This window comes from Leptodactylus fuscus, chromosome 3, assembly GCF_031893055.1.
Source record: "Leptodactylus fuscus isolate aLepFus1 chromosome 3, aLepFus1.hap2, whole genome shotgun sequence".
In the NCBI taxonomy this organism is placed as follows: Eukaryota; Metazoa; Chordata; class Amphibia; order Anura; family Leptodactylidae; genus Leptodactylus; species Leptodactylus fuscus.
The window spans coordinates 143,737,060-143,756,059 of record NC_134267.1 but is presented as its reverse complement, the minus strand read 5'-3'; the positions used below and the strand labels follow the sequence as shown (position 1 = coordinate 143,756,059).

Genomic DNA, 19,000 nt, shown 5'->3' with positions numbered 1-19,000 from the left:
AGTTTTATCACTTTTCATCTAGGCTCACAGCCAGAAATATTTCTCCAAAATGACAAGCCTCTAGCACTTAGAAGTCATCAAAACTAATTTTTATATTAAACCATTGTTTTTTTAATATAACTGCTATATGTGTATAAAAAAAAAAACTTCGGCAAGCACCTTTCCCTCAAAAAAGAGTAATTTGTGGAGTGTTTTAAATATTAAAAATGTGTAAAAAGCAAGTGGCAGCGCAGTGTATGGTTAAACTAGGAGCTTGTATCCAGTGATTTCCATACATGTCACTTTCACTTTGACTGTTTGCCGTAGAGAGCTAGAGATTGGCTAGAAAGTGCCCTGTCAGCCCTGACAGTGTCATATACTATATTTTAAGCCAATTTAAGATATGGTTTGTACCAAACTTTTTCCACCCAAAATGAATCTTTGGACCAAACCACTTGATTCGCCCATCTCTTGTGTGAATATTGGAATCTGGTCTGGAATATGGTCTTTGGTCTGAACATTGGATTCTAGTCTGATATCTGTGAAATGGGGTCTGGTCTAGGGTCTGATTGATATGTTTTAGCTGGGGATTCTGAATTTGGGTTTGGACTGGAATAGAGGGGTTATACAGAAAATGACATCTTATATCACTGTTGCTGTGTACTGAACATATATACAGGAAAGTTTCAGAAACAAATACATAAACTTGCAAACCTCATAGCATAAGAATACCCCAACAAACCTCACTTCATAACAAGAAAAAAACCCAGTAAACTTCACCCTTTAAAAGACAAATGGGCAAATCTATTAAAATTGTTTGAGGCCCCAAGTTGCAAAAAAGCTATTTTATTGATTCAGATTTTGCTGTGGTTTATTAACCCCTTCCCGACCCATGTGGTACTATTACCACATGGATGTCTAGTGCTTCACGACCGATGTGGTAATAGTACCACATGGATGTAAACAATCCCCGCAGCGCAGTGCGGGCGTTCTAGGAGCGGGTGTTAGTTGTATCTGACACCTAACACCCTGCTCCATCACCCTCCATCGGACATGAGTGCCGATTTTGGGTTTTAACCCGTTGATTGCCGTGATCAAACATGATCACGGCAAACAACGGGTTGCCCGATCATGTAGGGGTCCCCAGCACCCCCCGCTGCGAGATCGGGGGGTGCTGGTATCCCTACTAAGTGGCCAGAGGTCTGTTTAGTGACCCCAGCCAGCCCTGAGTCCCACTCACCTTTGTATCCTGGCCGGCGTCTTCTGGAAGTGAGTCTGTGCCGTCCGTACGACTCACTTCCTGTTTCTAGAGTGACACGTGCAGGCTGTTACTGCAGCCTGTGTCTCACTCTATGATAGTGGATGAGTGATGCAATCATCACTCCTCCAAGTGTCCTAAAGGGATACATGAAAAAGTTAAAAAAAAGTGGAAAAAAAAAATAAGTGTTTTGAAACAATTAATAAAGTTATAAAGCCCAAAAACCCTTTTTCTCTATAGAAAATTAATTATATAGAAAAAACCCTAAAAATTAATAAAAACAATACATATTTGGTATCACCGCGTCCGTAACAATCTGTACAATAAAACTGAAACAATATTTAATGTACACGGTGAACCACAGAAAAAAAAAACGGAAAAAACCCGCCGGAAGTAGTGATTTTTCGCCATCTCACCTTACAGAATGTGCTATAAAAAGTGATCAAAAAGTCAAATGCACCTCACAACAGTGCCAATAAAAAGCACTTTTTTTTTTTTTTTTTTATCCAGCAAAAAAGAGTTAATAAAATGTATTTGGTAAGTTGTAGGCACTCAAAAATGGTGTCATTACAAAATGCATCGCATCCCGCAAACAACAAGCCCTTATATGGCCGCGTCACCAGAAAAATAAAGAAAATACAGCATCTAGTAATGCAAGAACAAAAGCCCGCAAAAACCGCCAAATTATTAGAACACGACTGGCTGCATCAGGTAGAGAATATATAAGCTGTGCGAGCGAATATCAGGGGACACCCCAGATTTACAGCTTATGAACGAAAAGACACCAGAAGTGATCCCAAAGTGACCCCCAGAGTGACTCCCCCAATCATAGGAGCTACTGGGACATAGTAGGCAATTTGGTGTTTGCAATGTTCTCCGCACTGCTTATATATTCCCTCTTCGCCATCCACTGTGCAGTCACGTCTGGGATACTAATACTCACTACACCCCCTGATAAATTCTTTGAGGGGTGCAGTTTTCAAACTGGGGTCACTCCTTTGTGGAATCCACTTTTCCGGTACCTTACAGACTCTACAAACATGACATTGCGTCCAGATACCAAACATCTGAATCTGTACTCCAAAAGCCTCATCGCGCTCCTTCCCTTCTGCGCCCTGCTGTGTGCCCAAACTGCAGTTTATGCCACATGTATGACACATGTATGACACTGGTGTACCCAGGATAATGCACGTAATGTCATATGTGGGAATAAACTGATATTAGGGCACAGCCAGACACAGAAGGGAAGAAGGGTTATTTGGTTTTTGTAGCACAGACTTAGACGGTTTGGGTTTTTTTTTGGATGCCATGACACTTTTGCAGAGACCCTAAAATTGCCCTTACAAAATGGGGTCACTTCTTGGGGAATTCCAGTTCACTGGCATCTCCAGGGCTCTGCAAAAACAACATGGCACCCAGAAAGTCCCTCTAAATCTGTACCCCAAAAGCTAAAAAGCTCAGTGCTCCTTCCCTTCTGAGCCCTGCTGTGTGCCCAAGCAGCAGTTTACACCCACATATATAATTTTTTGCCCCTCGGGATCCCCCACTTAATAGTTTTAGGAGTGCAGGTCTCTGACAATACAAAGTGGGTGCAACGTATTGGGCACCGAAATGACATATTTCTTTAAAAATTAAAATTTTCATTTTGTACATTAATTTTTGGGAAGCATTTTTTAGGCTCCAAATGATAATACCCCTTGATTCATTCCTTGACGGGTGTAGTTTCTAAAATGGGGTAACTTTTGAGGGGTTTCCATTGTATTGGTACTTTAGGGGCTCAGCAAATGCGACATGGCACCTGAAAACTGCCCTCAAAAGCCAAATAGCCATCTTTCCATTCTGAGCCCCACCATTTACCCATACAGCAGATTATGGCCACATATGGGGTATTGCCATGTTCAGGAGAAATTGTGTAACAAACTGGGGGGGCTTTTAATTCTCTAACTACTTTCAAAAATTAAAAATATGGCGCTAAATGGACGATTTATTGGAAAAAAAGTAATTTTTCATTTTCACATCTCAATGGTAAAAAAAATCTGTGAAACACCTGTAGGGTCCAAGTGCTCACTAAACCCCTTTATAAATTCCTTGAGGGGTCTAGTTTTCAAAATGGGGTCATTTTTTTTTGGGGGGGGGGGTTCCACTGTTCTAGCACTTCAGGGGCTCTCCAAATGCAACATGGTGCCTGAAACAGATTTCAGCTAAATTTGCCCTCCAAAATCCCAATAGAGATCCTTCAGCTCTGGACCCTACAGTGTGCCCATACATCACTTTACATCCACATATGAGGCATTTCTGTAGTTGGGAGAAAATGCTTGACAATTTTTGGGGTGCATTTTCTCTTTTAACCCCTTGTGGAAATGCAAAATTTGAGGTTAAAGCAACATTTTATAGCAAAAAATGTCACTTTTCCTTTTGTTGGGCCAATTCTGTTACACTCCTGTAGGGTCAAAGGGCTCACTATACCCCTTGATAAATTCCTTAAGGGGTCTAGTTTCCAAAATGGGGTGACATTTTGGGGGTTTCCACTGTTTTGGCACCTTGGGGGCTCTGCAAACGGGACATGGCGCCTGAAAAGTATTGTAGCAAAATCTGGCCTACAAAATCCAATTAGCGCTCCATCCGCTCTGAGAGCGACCGTGTGCCCGTACATTAGGGTACCAGCACATATCGGGTATTATCATGTTCGGGAGAAATTGTGTAACAAAATGTGGGGTGCAGTTTCTCCTTTAACCCTTAGTAAATTCTAGGGCTAAATGAATATATTAGTGACAGAAATTGAAAAATGTAAATTTGACCTCCATTTTGTTTTAATTGCTGTGAAATGCTGAAAGGGTTAAGAAACTTTCTAACTGCTGTTTTGTATTCTTTCAGGAGTGTAGCTTTTAGAATGGGGTGACTTTCGGGGGTTTTATTAGAGAGGCTTTTCAAGTACCCTTCAGAACTGAACTGGTCCCTTGAAAAATGTGTTTTGGAAATTTTCTTGAAAATTTGGAAAATTACTGTTTGACTTGTAAGCCTTATAATACCTGAAAAAAATGAAAGGGTGATTAAAATTTGATTGCTACATAAATCAGAGACATGGTTAATTATATTTATGAAAAAATTTGGGTAGTATGGATTTCTATTTGAAAGGCTTGCAATTTCAAAGTTTGAAAACTGCATTTTTTTCAAAATTTTCACCAAATTTCCTATTTTTTCATAATTAAAGACAAAACATATCGACTAAAATTTACTACTGACATGAAGTACAATGTGTTACGAAAAAACAATCTCAGAATCACTTGTGTAAGTTAAAGCGTCTCAAAGTTATTGCCATTTAAAGTGACACATGTCAGTTTTGAAAAAAGAGGCCTGGTCCTCAAGTCACTTTTGAGCTGTGTCTCTATAGGGTTAAACTGAAGCCATGAAAGGGTCGAATGGGAGGGAGAAGTATATGTACTTCTTTTAGAATTCCCATTTCTTTTGTAGTCACTCCTCAGTTTGGCTCAAAAATGCGCAACAAAAAAGTAGCTTTTCCGCAATGTGGGGAAGGAGATGCCAGAACATTGCAGAAAAGCTGTTTCTTTAGTTTCAGATTTTGTTGCAGTTTTTTTTTTTTTTTTTTTTTTTTTTTTTTAGCTAAAGCCAAGCTTGAAAGTGATTGAGAAATAGAACTCCAAAAAACTGAAAAATCTGCAACACAAAACAAAGCTGTTCCAAAACATTTGGCCTCCGCCTAAAAGCCCCATAGTGTCCGAAGAAAAAATGTTTAAACACTGAGCTAACTGTATAGTCAATGTAGAGTGCTCATCAAAACTGTTTAAATATATATTTAGTATGAAATTTTTTAATATCAAATTTGCATTAGAATTTGTTAAATTTTACTAAATGTTTCAAAAAACATTTTATTTCAAAATATATATCACATTTTACTGTGTTTTTAAGCCATTTTTTTTTCTAAAATTCAATTTAAAAAATTGCACAGTGTCCACAATTTTGGCCACTAGTGTATCGCTGTAACATAAATCTGCACTCCTGCTTTGAAGGTGGAGAACATAGAAACCTTACAAATGTATCACCATTTTAATTTGGCTATGATTATTATTAATATTATATTTATGCTAGAAATTTACATTTTTAATGTAATTGTAATTTTAGAAATACATAAAAATATACAAAAATAGTTTTTTTTTTTTTATTGCTAAGGGGTTAGATGGAAAAAAATATATATTTTGTTAGGTCAAATATTCTGATTATGTATTACAGTAAAAGCCCAGAAAGAAATTGATGCATTTGTAGAAAGCACTGAAAATCTTCAATATGAAGACCGCTTGAAAATGCCGTATACCAATGCCATAATCCATGAAATACAGAGATTCTCTAATGTGGTTCCTACTGGTCTGCCCAGGCTATGTACAAAAGATATCGAACTGCATGAATACTCAATTAAAAAGGTAATTAAGTGAAAATTGTGAAATAATTAGAGCCAGAATCTCTAGTTTCTTTTAAAAATCTCCTCTGTAACTGGTTTTGGAGCAACTATTGTAAATTGTAATCAATGTAACTTAAGACCATAACTCTCAGAAAACTCTGACCTCAAAATGTCACTAACAATATGCTAAAAATGATGATTTAAGGAATATCATGAGATAACTGATATAGATATAGCAAATCCTTACACAAAAAAAGTCATAAAGAGCTGCTGTAATTTGTAAATAATTTCCCATGATAACAGGAGATTTTTCAGGGTCCTGAAAACTATATGCAGTGCACTTGAAAAATAACATGATACCGCTCTGACCTGGTGTTCAAAGGAGTTCATCATGGCGCAGTTAAAGTGAAATAAAGGACAAGTAGTGCTGCACTATACTGTAGAGAGGCACTACTAATTGGTCGGACACTGCCTGAACTTCTAATACAGGGATTTTTCCAGTGAATTGATCATGCTGATTTGTTGGAACCACCAGCCAAGCATTCTATGTTGAGTCTGGTCTCAAGCAGTGGTGCACCTAGCCTCTCTTCTGCCTGAGACGTGCTGCCTGTCACGTGGTCTGGGACATTCCGATGCAGGCCCAAAGCCTGCTGGGATTAACACTAGATCCAGGTGAGGTGAATAACACTTATTATACTCTGGGATCTGAAAAGACCCCTGAGTATAATAATAGCGATAGTTGGGGATCGCCGCCTGGGGAGGTAGGTAAAAAGGCCGCTACCTGCTTGGGATACTCCATCAGGTAGCAGCCTATTAAATAAAAAAATAAAAGTATTTACTTACCTACCTGTGCGATCACTTACCACCGCTGCTCCCATGCTGCCTCCTCTTCACCTGGCAAAAGATGTCTGCGACCGAGCACAGGCAGAGTGACGACTCCACCTGCGATCAGACGCAGAGGTCCAAACCAGCCCAGGCTAGGGCCGCTCGGTTTGTTTTCAGAGCGGCCCTGTCCTGGACTAGTTCAGGTTAAAAAAAGTCCCATTGCCGCTGCCCCCTCCAAAAGTGCCACCTGAGGAGGCTGCCTCACCTCACCTCATTAAAGGTGTGGCCCTGGTCTCAAGTTTCAATGGTCCTAAAAAGACCATATCATGCTCAAAATACTGTATTATATCCTGAGGCCATTGAGCTTTGAGAAGTCGTTGTACTATTTGAGCACCCATTAAAACCATTACCCAAATTTCCTAGATTTTTGAATAGCAAATACACATTGTTATTTAGTATCATTTAATCTAGGAAAGGCAGGTGATAACCTCTATAGGAGAAAATATTCAGCATTTATGGAAAAATCAAGATAAAAGAAACATATATAAAGCAGAAGTGAGTAAAGAGTTTTCTAGACTGACAGGAAACACAATGTCTTTACAAGTGATTGTTTGGTTTAGGTGTAAATACTCTTGAATGCTAAAATTTACATGTACAGTATGTGTCTAACATTGTGATGATTCTCAATCCCTCAGGGGTCTATAATTTTAGCTAATCTGGCTTCGGCAAACTTGGACCCCAAGCAGTGGAAATTCCCCAACACATTCAATCCATCCAACTTTTTAGATGAAGAAGGCAATTTCCAGGCCAATGAAGCATTCGTACCATTTTCTGCAGGTAACATTCACTGTCTTATAAACAAAGGTCTATGAGATACAATTTCAAAATCAAGAAGAAAGGTACAATTTTCTTGTGCATGATGGACTGATGTGTACTTCAATTGTCTATTTTATAAGTGTTGGTTAGTATGAGATTAAATAAATTGCACTCACCTTATCTAGCCCTCCTAAAGGGAGTCTGTCACCAGGGTTGAGCATATTAAATTAGGAATAGAAAGTTGGATAGGTCAGGCTCTCCTGATATCAATGTTTATTTAATCATGAAAACTTAGGCTTCTGATACAGAGATGTACATTTATTTCAGAATATGCAAATTAGCAATCAGGAGCACCAAGAGCAGCTCCATTGCTCCAAACTGCTACATTCCACACTACTCTAATACACGCTTCTTTCCTTCGCTCTTCTTTAAACCATTAGAGACACAGGATTTAATAGTAAGTCCTGGCCGACAAATGGATGTACTATTACGTTTCGTGTATGTGCTTTTGGAGCGGGTGTTATCTGACAGCTCAGCCCCACAGCATCTAAGGGTTACCTGTTATAATATTCCCCATTGCCCTGCCCCCCTCAGCAAGTTCAGGGGATGCTGATAACTATTTTGGCAGCCTGGGGTCTAATCAGTGACCCCGGGCTGCATGAGCCCACCTACCTGGTTGATCCTGTTGACATTACAGGAAGTCAGCTGCTGGTTCAAATTCCTTATGGAGCATCAAAACATGTAAAAAAAACATAAATGTCAAAAAACAAAATTAAGTGTGTTAAAAAAAATTAATAAATGAATAATGACCCCAAATGCCCCTTCCCTATATAAAAATGAATAAAAACAATATATATTTGGTATTGCCGCTTTTGTAACAACCTTTGCTATAAAACTGAAACATTAAAGTTGTAAAAAAAATAAATAAAGGGAAAAAAACAACTGTAATGTTGTTTCACCATCCCGCTTCACAAAATATGCTATACAAAGTGATCAAAAAGTCATATGTACCTCAAAACAGTGCCAATAAAATAGACAATTCGCCCTACTATAAATAAGCCCTCAATCAACTCTGTAAACTGAACAATAAAAATGTTACGCCACTCAGAAGATGGTGACACAAAAACAATTGATTTACGTCCCCAAATGGGTTTTTGTTCTGCCAAATTAGTAACGCATAAAAAACAATATGTAAATATATAAAAAACGCCGCGATTTGCCCGCAGCGGAGACACTGCAGGAAAAATCAAGGCGTTGTACAGTGCAGGCAAAGTGGATGGGATTCATGCGAATCCCATCCCCACTTTGCGGAAAAGACCGCAGTGCGGACACGCTGCGATTTGCAAAGCCGTTGTGGCTTTGCAAAATCACAGCATGTCAATTATATCTACAGAAATGCCGTCGGCTTTCCCGTATATATAATGTTAAGAGAAAGTCCGCAGAGGAAAACTCTGTGAACTTTCTCTTAAAAGCGCTGCGGAAAGAACCGCAATGCGTTCACGCAGCGGTTCTTCCCGCAGCGCTTTAGTGCTGCGGATACGACCCGTGGGACCTTAGCCTGAATTAGGTATTGCTATAATCATACTGACTGATAGAATAAAGGTAACATGAAACTTATGCTATATGCTGCGTGGGAAATAAAAGTTTAAAAGGTAAAAGGCGATGCTAGAATTAATGTACTTTTCTTTTTTTTTATCTACCAAGAAAGAGTTACTAAAACTGAATCAATAAGTGATAGGCACCTCAAAATAGTGTAGTTACAAAATGCATCTCATCCCACAAAAAAACAAGCACTCCTATGGCTACATCACCAGAAAAATGAAAAATATAGCTTGCACCATGTGAAACTAAATCCAACTAAAATGGCCGCATCAGTAGAACAAAACTGGCTTCTGCAAGAACAGAATATATAAGCTGTAGGAGCGTACATCAGCGTACACCCAAATTTAGAGCTTATAAGGGAAAAGACACTAGAGGTGACCCCCACGCACCCCAAATATAGGAGATACTATGAAAATAAAATTCACAATGTACGCTGCACCAGCATACGTATTCACTTTTCACCATCCGCTGTGCTTTCATGTCTGGGAAACTAATGCTCACTATCAGTATCGGATTGGGATGTTTACAGCTCACCAGTGAAATTGTTTATAGGGGCCCACCACTGGGACCCAAGGGCGGACTGAAGGTCCTATGGCCCACCCAACAGCTTCCTGCTAATAGCCTACACCACGACTCCTTCACTGAAATCTTACATACTGTATGTGCTGACTATCCGGTGTTACTGAGCATGTTCCCAGTATAGTAATCCCCTTTAGTACTGTGCAAGCCCCAGCAGCTCCATGGATGGTTCATGCACAGTACTGTATGGGAAAAGACACTGCCATGGAGCACTACACATATGTGCATGATTATAGTGAGGGAGCTCTGATGCAGCCCCCCCCCCCAGTATAATGCTCCACATGGCATATACTGCTGCACATGCTTTTTAATACTCCACATTGCCCTCCACAGTATAAAATGCCCTCCAGCACCCCCCACAATTACCCCACCTGGTATATAATGCTCCACACCGTATAATACTCCTTTGTGGCCCCACCAGATATTATATGCTCCCCAGAGCCCCCACACAGTATCCTACCTCTTAGCGGTCCCAAACAGTTTAATATGCTTTCCAGAGCCTCCACCCAGTATAATAGCCTTTAGTAGCCCCACACAGTTTAAAAGGCTCCCCACAGCACCCCCAATATAATGCCTCACAGTGGCCCCACACAGTATAATGTACTCCTCAGATCCTGGCCCCACCGCAGTATAATGCTCCACATGGCCCACACACAGTATAATATGCTCCCCATAGTCCCCCCCCCCAGTATAATGCTCCACAGTGGCCCCACAGAGTATAATATGCTCCTCACACTGCCCCCCAATATAAAGCTCCACAGTGGCCCACATAATATAATAGGCTCCCCAGAGGCCCTCCAGAATAATACTGCACAGTGGCCCCACATAATATAATATGCTCAAACATGTGGAGAAAGGGATCCAGCACAAGATAGCTCAAAATATGATTCAAACTTAGTTTCTAATAAAGATTCTGAAAATCCATAAAATAGCACCAGATACAAAAAATGCAAAATATAGTTCAAACTTAGAGACATGATGATAGGACGTACACAAGACGAGACACAAAAGGAAAAACACCTATGCATTTCAAAGCTACTGCTTCTTACTCATGGTGAGTAAGACCATGAGTAAGAAGCAGTAACTTTGAAACGCGTAGGTGTTTTTCCTTTTGTGTCTCGTCTTATGTACGTCCTATCATCATGTCTTGTGCTGGATCCATTTCTCCACATGTTTATGCATTTGCCTTGACCGGGAGGTCAATTTATCCATGCACTGAATATCCAAGGACTCTTCATCTCCATGCATTTTTATATACCTTTGGGCTGTGTACTTTTTTGCTTTCTGTTTCAAATATAATATGCTCCCCAGAGCCTGCTCCCCACCACAGTATAATGCTTCCCATACATTCTAATACGCTTCCCATAGTTCTCCCCAGTATAATGCTCCACAGTACCCCACAGATTATAATATGCTCCTGACAAGCTCCACACAATATAATATGCTCCACAGTGGCACCACATAATATAACATGCTCTCCAGCAGGCCCCCAGTATAATGGTCCACAGTAGCCCCACACACTATAATAAACTCTCCAGAGACCCCCTCGCCGCTTCAGGTGAGCCCTTCGAAAATAGTTTTGCTATTATTGTATTAGTATAATAATTGGATGACCGTGTTCTGTGCGCTCAACACTGCTACATCTGAGATCGGACCAGAAAGGAGACAGCTGTGGACCGATCTTCGACTCCACCTCCTCCAGCAGAACCAGCGTTGATTGGCCAAATGCTTTACTCTGTATGGCATTCGGCCAATCAATGCTGGTCAGTGCATTCCTATGGGAAAAAGTCAGCTCCCCCATATCACAAGCTGACAGGGATCCCGACCAGATAGAGCCTTAAAGAGCTGTTTCAGTAACATTCCCACCTAAATAAAGGTAATCCCTAGCTAACCCTGCCAGTACATCTGTCCCTGTCTCACAGCCACATAGTTCACAGTCTCATATGACCCGGATATTAAATCCACTGTTCGTATAAATTGGAGGTCCCCTGATTTCGGCAGCCAATGGGTTTTTTAATTTTTTTTTCAATGCCTCCGTTGTCGTAGTTCCTGCCCCACCTCCCCAGTTATTGGTGCAAAAAAAGTGCCAGGGAAGGTGGGAAGGGATACGAATTTTGATCAAATGCTGTTCACTCATCTCTAATAAAAAAAAAAATATATATATATATATATCAGATGGAATAAGCCAAAGAGACAACAAAGACTTCAAGGACAATACAATTCAGGCTATTATTATATAATCTTCTGCCAAATGACACATCACATATAGGCTGCTGCAGTCATATCAAGCATGGCATTGGTATAAATTAGAGATGAGCGAACAGAATGTTCGATATTCGTTTCGAGTAGCCGCTCAATGTTCGACTACTCGAATCGAATATCGAACCCTATTATAGTCTGTGGGGGGAAAATTCTCGTTTCAGGGGTAGGCAACATTTGATCAAATTACACTTACCAAGTCCACGAGTGAGGGTCGGGCTGGATCCTCCGAGAAGTCTTCTCCGTGCAGCATCCCCGCGGCATCTTCCGGCTCTGAATTCACTTTGCCAGGCATTGGGCCTGGGCAGAGCCGACTGCGCATGCCCGCACTACAAGAAAATGGCCGCTTACAGTCAAAGTCGATCGAGTACGAGTATTTCGAATATTGTAGTATTCGATCGAATACCTACTCGATCGAGTACTACTCGCTCATCTCTAGTATAAATGCTAGTCAGATAGATAGATCAGGATAGCAAGAGTAAGCTGATAAAACAGGTATATCCAATAAAGTATCTCATCAATCAAATATCTTTCCTCCATCCTATTAATAGTGAATAAACCTTTCTCATGGCATATTTCCTTTCATCACATCTCTTGGTAGGTAATCGCATTTGTATGGGAGAACAAATGGCCAGGACTGAACTCTTCATATTCTTCACCAGCCTCCTGAAGACGTTAAGCTTTCATCTTCCCCAAGGAGTGACTGAAATTAACATGGATGGAATTTACGGAACCACATTTCTACCTTATCCATATCAAATCTGTGCTTTGCCACGTTAGAAAATAATTTTTTCCTTAGCGGGGTATGTTCACACGGTGAATTCCTTTTCATTTTTCCGCCACTGGCATTTTTGCGCGTGGTCGGCCACGACCAGATTCTGATGCAGGGCATCAACTATCCATCTTGGCTTTTCACTGCTAAGTAGGCCCATGTGAATGGCCCTATTCAGTAGTGAGTCTAAGGGTCCATTCACACGGAGGACAATGGTGAGGAATTTGGTGTGGAATTTCAGCGCTGAAAAAAAAGCCTCCCATTGACTTCAATGGGTTCCTTTTTCTGCTAGAACCCATTTGAACCCCATTGAAGTCAATGGGAGGCTTTTTTTCAGCGCTGAAATGCCACACCAAATGCCTCACAATTTTCCTCCATGTGGCTGAATCAGCCACAAAATCCGTGGTAAAATTGAGCAAATTGCTTCTTTTTTCCGCGTCCTGCTGCAATCTCTGCCTCCCATTGAAAATAATGGAAAGCGGATTCCGTGTGTGTGTGTGTGTGTGTGTGTGTGTGTGTGTGTGTGTGTGTAATATTATTGCTGTTGGATTACATATCCTATTCTGTAACCTTGCTTTCTCTGTAGCTAACTTACAGTGGCTTGCAAAAGTATTCATACCCCTTGAACTTTTTCACATGTCACAAATTAAAATGTATTTTATTGAGCTGTTAACCCCTTCCCGCCGATGGCATTTTTTGATTTTTGTTTTTGGCTCCCCTCCTTCTAAACCCCATAACTTTTTTATTTCTCCGCTCCCAGAGCCATATGAGGTCTTAATTTTTGCGGGACAAATTTTTCTTGATGATGCTACCATTAATTATTCTATATAATGTACTGGGAAGCAGGAAAAAAAATTCAGAATGGGGTGGATTTGAAGAAAAAATGCATTTCTGCGACTTTCTTACGGGCTTTGGTTTTACGGCGTTCACTGTGCAGCCAAAGTGACATGTCCCCTATATTCTGTGTTTCGGTACGGTTCCAGGGATACCAAATTTATATGGTTTTATTTACATTTTGACCCCTAAAAAAAACAGTGTTAAATTTTTTTTTTTTTCTAAAAGTCGCCATATTCCGACGGCCGTAACTTTTTTATACATAGGTGTACAGGGATGCATAGGGTGTCTTTTTTTGCGGAGCCGGGTGTACTTTTTAGTTCTACCATTTTCGGGAAATGTTATTGCTTTGATCACTTTTTATTCAAATTTTTATCAGAATCAAAACAGTGAAAAAATGGCGGTTTGGCACTTTTGACTATTTTTCCTGCTACGGCGTTTACCGAACAGGAAAAATATTTTTATAGATTTGTAGAGCGGGCGATTTCGGACGCGGGGATACCTAACATGTATATGTTTCACAGTTTTTAACTACTTTTATATTTGTTCTAGGGAAAGGGGGGTGATTTGAACTTTTAATACTTTTTATATTTTTTTATTTTTTATTTTTGCAGTTATTAGACCCCCTAGGGGTGTTGAACCCCAGGGGGTCTGATCACTAATGCAATGCATTACAATGCTAATGCATTGCAAAAAATTATCATCTCTTTTGCAGGCTGCATAGACCAGCCTGCAAAAGAGAGAATTTGCAGACCGGCTGGGAGCCTTTAACAAGGCTCCCGGCTGTCATGGCAACATGACGTCAGCCCTGGAGCATGCTCCAGGAGCCGGCGATCCCTGCCAAAATGGCGGCGCCCATGCGCCGCCGGGAAAATGGCGCCTCCGGCGCCTTTGACAGCAGCGCCGGAGGGGTTAATGCCTCCGATCGGTCCGGGGACCGATCGGAGGCATTAGAGCCGGTTGTCTACTGCCATAGTTACAGACCCGACACGCGCCGTACTATTACGGCGCATGTCGGGAAGGGGTTAAGTGATAGACCAACACTAAGCAGACGATAATTGTGAAGTGAAGGAAAATGATGCATGGTTTTCAAAATTTTAATCAAATAAAAATCTGAAAAATGTGACGTGCAAAAGTATTCAGCCCCCTGTACTTTGATAATCTGTAATCAGAGAATCTGTCCACAGGACAACTATAAGTCGTGCACTCCACAAATCGGTCTTTATGGAAGAGTGGCAAGAAGAAAACCATGGTTGAAAGAAAGACATAAGAAGTGCAGTTTGCCATAAGTCATACAGGGGACACAACAAACATGTGGAAGTCTAGACCTAAACCCCATTGAGCATCTGTGGCAAGACCTGAAAATTGCTATTCACAGTCGCTCTCCATCCAATATGGCTGAGCTTGAGCTATGTTTCTAAAATGCATTGAGTATATGATGAATAGAATATCAGATATTTTATTATTTTCTGCATTATCTTAGTATTTTATTTTTAAAATTTATATTGTCACTGGTTACAGATGATAGCGTAATCCTTAACATTCTAGCTTTCAGAACTATTTTACATTTTTTTTGTCAGTGTAGCTTCCAAGAGCTTTTTTCTGTAAAACCATTTAGGTGCTATGGTCAGCATTGACTGCAGCATCTAAGGGATTAAATAGAAAGTATGCTTTCTGATTAATGAATAGGGGGGGTGGGAATGATATCATAAACAAAATTCCATGGCACCCGCTTCATCTAAAGTCAGATGGACAGAAGAATAGAAATCATTCTCCTCCCCCTGCACACTGTTGGTTGCATGTGTTCCCCTGCATACTGATTAAAGTGATAGATGCAACTATATGTAGCTCTACTTCGACCAGTGAACTCTCAGGATCTACTAGGAATACAGGCGCGAACTTGATCTTATTTTAAAGATATGGCTCCAGAGCTGGAGATTTTTGAGTGACTGCTGACAGTTTCACTTAGAAATCTCAGCTCAGGGTAAAATTAATATACTTTGCTTAAATCCTACGCAAGAGACGTTCTAAACCAGCAGTTCTCAACCTGTGGGTCGCGACCACGGCGGGGGTCGAACGACCAAAACACAAGGGTCACCTAAAGTCATTGGAAAATACATATTTCCAATGGCTTTAGCCCAGGGGTCCTCAAACTACGGCCCTGGATCACTCAAACTATCGGCCCGTCGCCTGGATTGCTCACTAACTGGGAATCCGATTCCCTGTTAGGGTGCATTCACACTGAGTAAACGCTAGCTTATTCTGAACGTAAAACACGTTCACAATAAGCGGCGTCTAAAGCAGCTCCATTCATTTCTATGGGAGCGGGGATACGAGCCCTCCCCATAGAAATGAATGGGCTGCTTCTTTCACTGCGAGCAGTCCCATTGAAGTGAATGGGGAGTGCCGGCGTATACGGCAAGCTCTGCTCATGCCGGAGCGTACACGCCGGCACTCCCCATTCACTTCAATGGGACTGCACGGAGTGAAAGAAGCAGCCCATTCATTTCTATGGGGAGCGCTCGTATCCCCGCTCCCATAGAAATGAATGGAGCTGCTTTAGACGCCGCTTATTCTGAACGTGTTTTACGTTCAGAATAAGCTAGCGTTTACTCAGTGTGAATGCACCCTTAGTGAGCGGATCGCTGCTTTCAGTTGTATATGCATTTGCACATACAACTGAAAGCTGTCAGTTTAGGCCGCCTGACCGCGTCCTACACTGACTACAAAGTAACCTCTGCCCCCGACGCAGGAGCGATGATGTCATCGCTCCTGTAGTCTGAAGGAGAAGGACGTACCGCGGTGGCTTTTCATGGGTAAGTATGATAGTGTGTGTGATTGTACTGAGGAGCATATAATAGAGTGTGTGCGTGTGTGGGGTACTAATGAGCATATAATACAGGGGGGGGGATACTAATGAGCATATAATACAGTGTGGGGGGTACTGAGGAGCATATAATACAGTGGGTGGGGTACTGATGAGCATATAATACTGTGGGGTGGGGGGTGTACTGAGGAGCATATGATACAGTGGGGTGGGGGGGTGTACTGAGGTGCATATAATGCTGTGGGGTGGGGGCGTACTGAGGAGTATATAATACAGTGTGGGGGGTACTGAGGCACAGATAATACTGTGTGTGTGAGGGGGTGTACTGAGGAATAAAATTATTTTTTGGTTTGGGGACACCGCAACATGAGGAACCGTATTGCGGGGTCATGGCATTAGAAAGGTTGAGAACCACTGTTCTAAACTATCAGGGAGTTAAAGGTGTTGTCCAGGATTTGGAGCAATCCATGTGGAGGTCGGGGGACTTGTAAAATAAATAAAAAGCATACTCATCTGTCACCTTTGTCTGATGCTGGTCTCCATTCAGGCTTGTGGCAGGGACTCATTGCTGGAGCACAGTGGAAGCAAGGAAGAATCAAGCTTTCTAGCAAGTTTTATTCCAGGTTGCATGTGTACCCAGGGTACCAAGTGGCAGTGCAGACCAGTGGAGTATGGAATATGACTGACACATATACATTGCAATTTTCATTTGTGACTGTATATCAAACCTGTGTGATAGCTCTGTGCACCTTTCAAGAACTGTACCATTCAAGACTGTATGCATTTTCTTTTGGGCATGTACTGTTCCAATAAAGCCTTGTTATACTGCCATTCTTCATTCTCACAGAACAGTATTTGTTATCAATACATTGTGATCATTAATGATTAGCATCTGGGGCAGGGTCTGACTTTCTTGGGTTACTTGTGAATTGATGATTTTTTTTTTTTTTTTAATTAGTTATAGAAAACTTTATGGGAAATTTCAGTAAAATCAGGGACTGATGTCCAAGATGGATGAACCTAAAGTCATTTTTAAATAGGTAAATATAAGCTGAAAGTGAAAATGCCATCACAAGTTAGTCACAGAATATTAATATACTGAAGTTTATTGTACCTAGAATTATGTATTGCCTTTTTCTCCCAGCTCACATCACGTTCAGTTCCAACATCAAGACACTGTTGTATTGTGAGATGGGCGACTGCATAGCACACTGATAGCGACGTGATGGCACACTCCTTCCTCTCCCCCCCTCCCGGTGGCTGATGCTTGCCGGGGGGGCGGGGAAGGGACGGAGCCTCATTGCCCTATATAGTCCTCGGCGCTGGGCGGGGACTTCCTCTCAGATCCCCACCAGCGCCGACGTCACCTCTCGTCGAGGAGCTGCATCGCCCAGATGGCTGATGAATCCTAGCAACAGCAGCTCATGGAGCTGCTGCAACGTAGGGTAAGAGAGGAGGGGATGGCTTGGTTGGCATCCCTGCTCACTATGAGCAGGGCGCCTAGCTAGGCCCCCACTCCACTTGGGTCGCAGCGGGCGGTCTCCACCCGCTCTAGCAGGGCGGCGAGGCCTCCTGAGCGGCTGTCCCCCAGTGTGGCCCCGAGTACAAGGAGCTGGGCTCCTGTGCGTGGGGCCACATGCTCTGCTTCTCGCGCCGCCCGGGCTTCTGCTTGTACCGGGCGGCGTGCTAGTTCACAGGCTAGTAGTGCCGGCACCAAGATTCGTGGGCGCCGCCCTACTACTACCACGCAGGCTGACCAGGCCGCAGGGAGCGTGGCCCCGCCCCTGGCGGCCATTTTGCCGAGTATACCAGCACCCATGCCGTCGGCAGCCTCTAGTGGCCCTGCCAACGCTGCCTTGATTGCTGGGTCAGGAAGTGTCCCCCTTATGGTGGCCTCTCAGTATGCCCAGCCCCCTCCATTAGTTGGGCCCGGCAATCCCCTGGCCACTCCAGTTGTTTTACCTCCCCCACCTCCTCCTAGCAGGCTGGCCAGGTGGTTTGGGAGGGCATCCGCTGCTCCTGTGGCGGCTGGGGCTGAAGGTGATTCTGTCTCCCCTAATGCAGTGGCTGCTGTAGCGCCCTAGGACCCCCCCTGCTGCCCAGAACGTGGTTACACCTGGTGATGCTGCAGCTTCCCCCAATGTGGCTTTAGAGATTGAGGAGGAATTCTTCTAGTTGGATTATATCCCCGGTACTCTTCATGTCCTTCCTGAATCACATCATTTATCTTCTTCCAGCCATGCAAGGGATACCAGGGCCCGCTCCTACAGGAGCTCCGGTGCTGATGTTGCATCCTTTTGGTCATCCAGTCGGTCCCATCGTTCCCGCAGTAGATCCAGGTCCCGTAGTCATCATGGTTCGCGGTCTGCTAGGCGCAGGGGTAGATGGTCCCGAGGCCCCGATATGGAGCAGTCGGAGTCCCGTTCCTCTTCCTCGTCGCGGGAGTACCGTAGGTCGCGACGTTCACATTACAGCAGGAGTTCCCAGAGGCGGAGTCGGAGAAGGGATTCTGGTTCCGTCCAGGGCGCTCCGGTTGTGCCTGCTGTTGCGGTTCCTGTTCCAGCTCCAGTGTCTGCTCCGCTGCCTCCTACGCTGGCCAGTCCGGCGCAACCACCAGTGATTCCGTCGAGTGAGTTAAATTGTTTGCAGGCTTGGTCTACAAAGCCGTCGCCTTCGGGTGGTAATATGTTAGATATATTAAAAGCTATGGTCACTCAGCTGGAGGGTAGGGCTCAGTCAGTTAATCCTCCAGGGCCTGTCTTGCCGCAGCCTGTGCTGATCCCCCCCCCCCTCCCACTGGGTTTCAGTATAGGGATACTTTGTGCTGTGGCTCCA

The 19,000-nt window shown here is 42.7% G+C and overlaps 1 protein-coding gene across 1 annotated transcript in view; it reads left to right on the top strand.

The window, feature by feature from the left end:
* The window catches only part of LOC142196703 (cytochrome P450 2J2-like), a 46,154-nt gene extending 33,642 nt beyond the window's left edge, over window positions 1–12,512 (top strand). The window contains exons 7-9 of the mRNA XM_075266681.1: window positions 5,486–5,673; window positions 7,172–7,313; window positions 12,334–12,512. Of these exons, the coding sequence (XP_075122782.1) occupies window positions 5,486–5,673; window positions 7,172–7,313; window positions 12,334–12,512 (509 nt within the window). The remainder of the gene's footprint in view (window positions 1–5,485; window positions 5,674–7,171; window positions 7,314–12,333) is intronic.
* The last annotated feature ends 6,488 nt before the right edge of the window (window positions 12,513–19,000 follow it).